The sequence below is a fragment of the Dipodomys merriami genome, unplaced genomic scaffold (genome assembly GCF_024711535.1).
Source record: "Dipodomys merriami isolate MVZ:Mamm:240054 unplaced genomic scaffold, mDipMer1.0.p SCAF_14, whole genome shotgun sequence".
Taxonomy (NCBI): Eukaryota; Metazoa; Chordata; class Mammalia; order Rodentia; family Heteromyidae; genus Dipodomys; species Dipodomys merriami.
The window spans coordinates 17,070,837-17,080,727 of NW_027202715.1; the positions used below are offsets into that span (position 1 = coordinate 17,070,837).

Genomic DNA, 9,891 nt, shown 5'->3' on the forward strand with positions numbered 1-9,891 from the left:
CTGTAACTGAAGTATGATTTTTCCTAGCCTGTTGGTGAAAATAAATGAGTTGTGGGAGGAAAAGTGTATGTTTATATCAGATACCCAGTTATCTTTATTAAGAATGTAATAATTTCCAGTTGGACACCTGGTGGCCTGTAATCGTAGTGACTCAGGAGGCTAAGGTCTGAGGATGGAAGTCAGCCTAGTCAGGAATGTCTGAGATTCTGATAGCTAATAAACTACTAAAAGAGCTGTAAGTGGCTGTGTGGAGCACAAGGCATCCCGCCCCCTCCTTCCCCCCCCCCCTCCACCCCCTGCCATCCAGGTAGCAGGAGGTGTCTGAGAGGAGGGAGGGAGGTAGATGGGGGTCCGGGTGGATCTGGGCGCAGAGAGGGAGGGGCCAGCTGCCTGGCGGGAACTCCGGGGATGGCAGGGGCACAGGCCTGGGTGGAGCCGAGGACCAAAGGTGAGCATGTAGGCACTCACGGAATACCGCACAGTGTACACACACACACGTGCGCGCGCAGAGTATGCACACACACAGTATACGCACACACAGGCACGCGGCGGGCGGGCCGCACAGCCAGCGCGGCTGGGGTGGGCGCCGACCATAGAGGGTCTCTCCGCCACGTTCCTAGAGCGGCCGCTGCGACGCGGGCGGGAGGCCCGCACTTCCGGCGGCGGGAGCGGCGCGGGGTGGCCAGAGCCGCGGGCTGCGGGCGAGGTGAACGGGCGCCGGGGCGCTCGGGGCACTGGGGCGGGTGCTGGTCGTGGCGGGGCGAGGCTGGGGCGGGCGGTTGGGCTGGACTTGAGGCGGGGCGGGGAGGCGGGCGGGCTGGGCCTGGGGCGAGGCGGGGCGGGGAGGAGGCCGGCCTGGGCCTGGTGGGCGGCCTGGGGCTCGGGAGCCCCCCAAATGGAGCCGAGACGGCGGGGCCTCGGGCCTTGAGCCGCCCGACGATCGTCGCCTGCCCGGGCCCATTGTCTGCGCCGGGCGCGCGGCGTCCAACGGGCTGGAGAGCGGAGCCCGACCCCGGCCCGCGGCGGGGAGGCGCCGCGCCCTTCGGCCGGGGGTGCTGTGCTCGGTAGCTGGCTCCCGCGCTTCCCACCCCGACCCGAGCGGACTGCGCCCGACTGCGGAGCACCGGAGCCAGCCCCGTCCTGCAGAGTGGCTGGCCCGCGCCCGGCCTGGAGGCGCCCCGTTTATGCATCTCCTCGTCCGTGGGTAGACTTTGATAGTCGTCGAGTTTCCAGACCTGACTTTTTTCTTTGTGCAGGAACTGGGGCTTGAACTCAGAGCCTGTGCCCTGCCCTTTAGCTTTATCGCTCCTGACTGACGCTCTACTACTTTCTGGCTCCACTTGGGGGCGTTTTGAGTGTTAATTGGAAATAAGACTGTCGTGGAATTTTCTGCCCGGGCCGGCTTTGAACCACTATCCAAAGACCTCAGTCTTCTGAGTAGCTAGGATTGTCGACAAGAGCCACACCAGATGCCTGGCTCAGATCCGATTTTATTATTTAAAAAATAAGTAAAATGGACTTGAAAAAACGAAGGTTCTCGAAGCAGGCTGGGCAGGAAGTCTGAGAGACTCTTACCTCCAATCAACTAGCAATAAGTCAGAAATGGACCTGTGGCTCAAGTGGTAGAGTGCCAGCCTTGAACAAAAAAGCTAAGGGAAAGTGTTGAGGATGCTCTGTTTAAGGCCCAGGACTAATACCAAACAAACAAATACAATTTCATTATAGCTAGTTTTTGGAACTCTACCTAACCCAATGTCTCCTAGTACAATAGATTATCTGTAAATATTTGAGAACCTTAAGGAATGGGTGTTGCTTTCTCTGAAACTTTGTGTTTTATGTAGTTTACTCATTCTAGATAGTAAGCATAACAGATATAATTATTATTGAGTACCAAGAAAAAGTTCAGGATATAGTAAGTTTCCAGTTTTATTACCCAAAACTCAGACAAGTTATTATTTGTTTTTGGTGCCAGTCCTGGGGCTTGAACTCAGGGGCTGGGCACTGCCCCTGAACTTTTCTGGCTCAAGGCTAGCGCTCTACCACTTGAGCCACAATGTCACTTCCACCTTTTTTTGGTGTTTAACTAGAGATAAGAGTCTCATGAACTTTCCTGCTCAAGCTAGCTTCAAACTGCAATCCTCAGGTCTCAGCCTCCTAAGTAGCTACGATTGCAGGTATTTTCATTTTCTTGGTTAATATGCTGGCATGAAAAGAAACCCAGGGCAGTTACTCTCATTTTAGTCTCTTCCTTGACTTAAAAATAGAGAATAATGCCAACAATTTTATTGCTGGACTTAGCATTTCCCACCTTGCCTCTTAGTTGGAGTTTGTGGAGTTTTGTTTGTGTTGGTTATTTTTAATAGCCTCAAGAAAACCTTATACATAAATTTAATACATTTATTTGGTATTTTGAATTTTGTAGCATTAGAGTGTTTTTTAAATTACTTTCTCAGCCAAGTGTATGGCCATGGCTTGCTTTCTACTTGCCATACTTTTTCTTTTCTTTGTGTGCCTGTGCCTGTGTCTGTGCTGGGGCTTGCACTCAGGGCCTGAGCACTGTCCTGAACTTTTTCTGCTGAAGGGTATTACTTTACTGCTTAAGCCACAGCTCTACTTCGAGCTTTTTTGGTAGTTTGGTGGAGATCAGAGCCTCAGACTTTCCTGCCTGCACTGGCTTCCAACTGCAAACCTCAGATCTTAGCCTCCTGAGTAGCTAAGATTACAGACATGAGCCATTGGTACCTGGCTTGCCATATTTGTTTTCTTTTTTTTTTTATTTAATTTTATTTTATTTGTGAACATACTGTACAGAGGAGTTACAATTACATGGGCAGGATAATGCATACATTTCTTACCAAGCATTGCAGCCTCCTCCTTTGTTTACCCTTCACATCCCTTCCCAGCCTCCCCCCTCCCCCCAATCCCAATCCTTCTCCTTACCCCCCCTTCCCCCCCCACCGACGTTGTAAAGCTCGTTTTGGACATGACAACTTGTATTTCTCATTGTGCCATATTTGTTTTCTATCCCATTTCATTTCACTATTTTCCTGCTGTTTTATTACACCATCTGATAAGAGTTTTGCTGACATTTTTCTTCCAAAATATCTCTGTCCAAATCTAATCCACTTAGGTTTTCAAAAAATTTTCCTTTCTTGAATCATTAGAATCTGGCAAAGTAAAAATAAAGCATCTTTTCATTAAGATTTTCCTCATCTAGTATTTATTGAATTGACTCATAGTAAGCTTAGTATTCCCTATAGAGCAGCCTATACTTTCAAAACAATTTAAGCTGCATAGGGCTTACTCATCATCTATAGGATGGAAATGAGGTTGCTGAACAAATAAATAAGAATGAGCAGGGCCCACCACCTGGCTCACACCTATAATCCTAACTATTCTGGCTGAGATTGAGGATCATAGTTTGAAGCCAGCCTGGGCAGGAAAGTTTGTGAGACTCCAGAAGTGGCACTGTGGCTTAAAGTGGTAGGGCACTATCCTTGAGCTAAAAAGCTCAGGGACAGCACCCAGGTCCTGATTTCAAGAACCATGACTGACCAAAAAAAAAAAAGCAGGGCTTCCAAGTGCTGGTGGCTGATGCCTGTAATTCTCTCTACTTAGGATGTTGAGATCTAAGGATAAACGTTTGAAGCCAGTCCAGGCAGGAAAGTCTGTAAGATTCTTGTCTCTAATTAACCAGCAAAAAGCTCTATGTGGAGCTGTGGCTTGAGTGAGCCCAAAAATTCAGGGACAGCACCCAGGCTCTTAAAATTAAGCTTCAGAACTGGCACACGCAATAATAATAATGGTAAGCAGAGGTACATCATAAAGTGATAACGATTTGTCATTCAGATTTGAATACTTTAGTCACTATGAGGAGTTTAATAAATTTTAAACATAGTATCTTGCTACTTGAATTGTGATTCTTTTAGCACTTTTGCTATTCCCACTAAGATTTTATCCCTTTCTCATTTTATTGTTGTTGTTGTTCCAGTATTGGGGTTTGGATTCAGGGCGTGGGTGCTGGCCCTTAGCCTCTTTTGCTCAAGGCTAGTACTCTCCCATTTGAGCTTCAGCATCAGGTCTGGCTTTTTGCTGGTTAATTGTAGATTAAAGTCTCCAGGACTTTCCTGCGTGTACTGGCTTCAAACTGCAATCTACTCAGCCTCCTAGGAAGCTAGGATGACAGGCTTGATCAACAGCACCAGGCTTGAAGGGAACTTTTGATGGGTTGAAGAGGTACTCAAGTTGAATATCAGCATTTATAATTTGTTCTGTGTTTTACAGGCCTGTGTTTTACAGGCAGAAGCTTCGGAGCTGTGTTACCTTGGCAAATGAGGCCTTAGTTGAGAAGAAGACAGTAGAGTTTGGCCTTGGCAGAGGGTTTGGCCTTGGTCTTCACCATGCGGTTAGGGAAGCCTAAGGGGGCCGTTTCCCGGAGCTCGGGCCAGGGCAAAGCCCCCGAGAAGAAGCGCAAGGCCGGCCGGCAGCGGCAGCGCTGGGGCGTGAGCATCCGCTTCGACACGGGCTTGAGCAGACTGCAAAGAGGCCTGGACGAGAAGCCCTATAAATGCTCCAAATGCGAGAAGAGCTTCAGCCAGAGCTCTACCCTTTTCCAGCACCAGAAGATCCACACCGGGAAGAAGTCCCATCGGTGTGCCGACTGCGGGAAGAGTTTCTTCCAGAGCTCCAACCTCATCCAGCACCGGCGCGTGCACACCGGGGAGAAACCGTACACGTGCGACGAGTGCGGTGAGAGCTTCAAGCAGAGCTCCAACCTCATCCAGCACCAGCGCACGCACACGGGCGAGAAGCCCTACCAGTGCGACGCGTGCGGCCGCTGCTTCAGCCAGAGCTCGCACCTCATCCAGCACCAGCGCACGCACACCGGCGAGAAGCCCTACCAGTGCGGCGCCTGCCTCCGCCGCTTCAGCCAGAGCTCGCACCTGCGCCAGCACAGCAAGGTGCACGCGGCCGAGCCGCCCCGCACCGGCAAGGCCAGGCCCAGGGCCCGCCCGGCGGCCTCCTGGAAGGCCGGCGCCGGGAGGAAGGTCAGCACGGGGAGGAAGGCCGGCGCCGGGAGGAAAGCCGCTGGCGCCGGGAGGAAGGCCGGCGCCGGGAGGAAGGCCAGCACGGGGAGGAAGGCCGTACTGAAGGGCACGGCTTCCACTCTCTTCAAAAAAAAGAAAAAGTGAGGGGTGAAGAGAAGACTAGAGAAGCTTATAGTAGAGCACTTAGACCCCAGTCCTCCCCAGCACTGCGCCCTCGGGGACCCGTGAGCCTGCTGTCACATGGAGCAGGACACGCTCACAGGGCCATTTGCATCCCCCTGATAAAGGAGCACTGCGTTCTCCTGCGCACTGTAGAACTCCGGCGTGCCAGGCCTACTCAGCCTAGGACTTTCTGTGGAAGGAGTAATTAGGTAAAAGGAAGAAAATTAATTTCAGAAGTAGACAGTTTTGTTCGTATCGTTTTGTATATTAACTCTTAGTTTATAAGTGACCAACGTTGGACCTCTTAAGATGTGCTCCAATTCAGATTTTTACTCAGCAAGGCCCATCTCTTATTTTGTTTCTTTGCTGAAAGGAATAAGAATGCCCCTGATTCTCATATTTTTAAGGAACAATCCTAAAGAAGCCTGTGAGGATGAAGGCTTCTCTTGGTGCATGTTGATCTGTGCCCATGGCCTCTTGTCATTTTCTGATTCTCTTAAACTGAGCCAGCCTTTTTACACATGAATAAACCATATTTTGCCAACAGAATCTCAGCTTCTGGCAAAAAAAAAAAAGAAAAAAAAGAAAAAAAAGAATGAGAAAATACCATTTACAGGTCTTCTTGCCTTTAAAACTGAACACTTGATAACATTGGTTATCTTAGACACTTCAGCTGCAAAAGTCATTTAATGTGCTGATAAATACATTGTAGCTTCTTTACAAAGTAGCTCTTCTATATTGGATGAATTGTTGAAGAAGGCTAGCAGGTAGCCTGTTAGAACAGTGCCAAGGGACTGGGTGTGTGGTTCATACCTGTAATCCCCAGCTGTTGGATAGAGGGTGGAGATGGGAGGATCACTGTTTGCAGCTGGCCCAGGCAGAAACCCTACCTGGAAAACAAACTAGGAAGCAAAAGGTAGTGTAGAGCGGCTTGCCTGGTCAGTGCACTGCAGAGTTCAGTCCCTCCCATGCCAAGGATTTGGAACCTGCCAGCTGCCTACACTGATCAGGTGTCAACTATTATCAATGCTTTTAACATTCTGAGTTTTTGGTATCTTTTGTATAATCATTTAAGTTCCTGATGTATTGACAATTATCCACACAAAATAAAGATGAGATATTTTGCATACTACCATCTTCTGTTTATTTTTGGGGGGGAGGGAGGAGTTGTTGAAACAATTCCTGCAAAAAGTTAACAGGAAGTGCTTGTGCCTTTTTTGATTTCCTCAAACATGTACTTTGCCTCCCTGATAGGCTTGGGTCAGTGCAGTGCCACAGAAGGTGGCCTTGTTGACAAGAATTGTATCCCAGAGCAAATCCACAAAATATTCTGTAAGTGTGATGCATAGTTACCTTTTACAAAAGACTTGTCTTGACTCCCTGTTAGAGTGAAGTTACTTGAGAGCTGAGACTTGACTGTCCAGTCTTTGGGGATTTAGGATCTCCTGTCAGTCTACTTTGTATTTAGCTTGTGTCTGGAGTAAAATGAACACCATTTAAATTTTGTGAGTTGCTGTTTGTTTTGTTTTCTGGTGTTTTTGTGTGTGTATGTGTGGTATAGCCTATACTGGGGCTTGAACTTGGCCTAGTGGCCTAACTTGGTTTTTCACTCAAGGCTAGTGCTCTACCACTTGAGCTACAGCTCCACTTCCAGCTTTTTGATGGTTAATTGGAAGAGTCTCATCTACTTTCCTGCCCAGCCTGGCTTTGTGCTTCGATTCTCAGGACTTAAGTCTCCTGAGTAGTGAGGATTACAGGAGTGAATCACCAGAGCCTGGTATGAGTTGCCTGTTTTGGTTGTAACCACAGGGTCCTAAACAGCAGAAAGACTTTATTATGTACTGTTACAGTTCATTGTTTACATTTTACCTTCAGTGGGTAAAATAAAGCAGATAATTGTGGATTTTAATCCACTCACAGTTTGACTTGGACATTTCTTAGATCCCTGACAGTAGCAAATAGATTAGTAACAATGTAGCCTTGTGGATAATGTGGGATAGTGAGACTTTGGGCCTCTTTTATTAGAAAAATCTTGGTTGTTTAAAGCTAATGTTTCATCCCCAGGAATTGAATAAAGTGAGTCTGATGGGCACTACTGCTTTGAATACAGCCATGTGAAAATATGACGTAAGGATCAGTCCATAAGACTTATTAACCGGCAAAAAGCTGGAAGTGGCGAATGGAGGTGTGTCTCAAGTGGTACAGTGCCAGCCTTGAATGAAAAAAGTTAGAATGTAAGACTACATTCAAGCTGCTGTACTGGTACACACACACACACACACACACACACACACACATACACACACACGTACACCCCTAATCCAACCCAGAGCTTCACACACACAGCCCTGATCCAACCACACACACACACACACACACACACACACACATGTACACCCCTAATCCAACCCAGAGCTTCACACACAGCCCTGATCCAACCCAGAGATTCCAGCATGGTAGGCTAAAGTCCCAGCTCCTTTCTTAGACAACTTCTAATATTTTACTGGTGGAAAATAAGAGTTTCAATGGACTTTTTTGTCTATTTGTTTTTTCTTTTTTGAAGTATTGTCCAAATTCTGTCCTACTCCAATGAGTAAGATGTGTTAGAAGCCACATAACTTCTACATTCCTCTTTTTCTTTTTTTCTTTTTTGCCTGTCCTGGGCTTGAACTTAGGACCTAGGCACTGACCCTGAGCTTGTTTTGCTCAAGGGTGGTGCCACAGCGCCACTTCCAGCTTTTTCTGAGTAGTTTATTGGAGATAAGTCTCACAAACTATCCTTCCCAGGCTGGCTTCAAACTACAATCCTCAGATTGTAGCCTCCTGAGTAGCTAGGATTACAGGTGCGAGCCACCAGCGTCAGGCTTGCATTCTTTTTTAAAAATATGATTTTGTTGTTAAGGTATAGACGGGTCACCATTTTGCAATTCAAGTAACGCATATATTTCTCTTGGACAATGTCACCTCTTCCTTTGCTTTCTCCAACTTCTCTGGTTTTTGTTGTTTTATTCAATCATTCCATAATGTGGCAGAAATAAAACTGATCAGTCAGCCAGCTCCAGAGGGTCTGGGGGACATGGGGTGCTGTGCGAGCTCCCAGGGATGCCTCTAGCTCCTGGTTCTCAGTTTCAGATGTGTACCAACACCTGAGGCTTCTAGAACTAGATGCTGGACTAATCGAGTGGCTTCCCAGTGGCTCCCATCAGTGTCCAGGACCCCAGATGGCTGTGCTTACAAAATGCCAGGCTGGATACATGATGATCACCATGGCCGGGGGTACTGCTGTACAAGTTGGGCCCTGAAATTGGTCTTAGCTTTGTACTTTGGTTAGCTGATGCATGGGTTATTTGGAGTATGTGAAAATTGGAGAAGATGTCTGAAGTTGATTTGTGAGGGAGTGAAATGAACAGCTTAGCACAGAGCCTGGTGCATAATTTAGAGTTTATTAGTTGTTAACTAGGACACCAAGTGCAGGAAGCTAATGAAATTAGACCTGAAAAAGGTCAGTGGCAGAAGTACTAACTTCAATAGAACTAAAAGTTGTTTTTATATGTCTGAGTCAAAGACTTGGAGGCAAAAGTATACCTATCAAGGATAAGAACTATCTAGAAAGTCTTAGGGAAACTTGGAATCCATATACATTTTTGTCAGGTAGTAGGGGGAGGGTATCTTCAGAATACAAGTTTATAGCCACAAGCACAGTATTTATTCTCATGTTAAAGAGTCTCTCTTTGTGTGTGTGTGTGACTGTATTTATGCAGTTGTGTATAGGTGACTATTGTATGACTATATGTTGTTAGAAAAACGGAAGAGAAAGGGAAAGGAATAGTCCAGACAATTCTCAATAGGCTGGGACTGTTTATTGAAGCACAGCAAGGGGCAACAAACCTTCCTGAGGGTGTTAGGGTTGTGCAGGGAGGCAGATTTGGAGTTAGGCTTTTATGGGGTCTGAACAAGAAGACAGATTAGTTAAGTAGAGGGGAAGTGACTGCAGGTGCATGCAGAGACTAGGTTACTTATAGTGGTAATTGACCTTTATCCAAAGTCTCAGGTTTTTTAGTGTTCAAAACAGCTCTACATCTGTCTTGACTGACCTCAGGGTCCAGCGCTCAGCCTTCTGTTCTATCTCTTAACCCTTACTGGTCTCACAGCTTAGCCTCAGAGTTCCTACAGGTTGGGCCCACAATGGAATGTTTATAGCCAGGCGTAGGTGGATTATCCTGCCTGTTTCAGGCAGTCTGCACATATCTTTAGTAGCTTGACTGATGTCCATATGCACCAGGAATAACAGGATAGAGGTCAATCCTTCGTATTCCATCTTTAGATCCATAAAAAGACTGGTCCAACAGGGGCGAGGCTAGTCCTTTTTATGTGATTGCAGGGTCCTTGGCTGGGGGAGTGGAGTACAGAGACAGGTATATAATGAAATGGAAATTACAAAGCACTGAAGACTGCCCCAAGAACAGCCACGTGTAGCTACTGATTTCCTAGTTGGATACCTGGTAGGAATTAGGAGAGGTGAAGCTGGTTTCAGGAGAACCTGAATATCAGCCTTAAGAGCGAAACTTACCTATGCTGGTGACTCATGCCTGTAATACTAGCTATTCAGAAGGCTGAGATCTGAGGATCACAGTTTGAAGTCAGCCTGGGCAGGAAACTCTGTGAGACTCTTATCTCTAAT

The 9,891-nt window shown here is 47.2% G+C and overlaps 1 protein-coding gene across 1 annotated transcript; it reads left to right on the forward strand.

Moving 5' to 3' along the window:
• Positions 1-622: 622 nt before the first annotated feature.
• On the forward strand, positions 623-5,192 carry Znf22 (zinc finger protein 22). The gene is made up of 2 exons (XM_070020864.1): positions 623-706; positions 4,285-5,192. Exon 2 carries the CDS (start codon positions 4,401-4,403, stop codon positions 5,190-5,192), a length of 792 nt encoding a protein of 263 aa, XP_069876965.1. The 5' UTR covers positions 623-706; positions 4,285-4,400.
• The last annotated feature ends 4,699 nt before the right edge of the window (positions 5,193-9,891 follow it).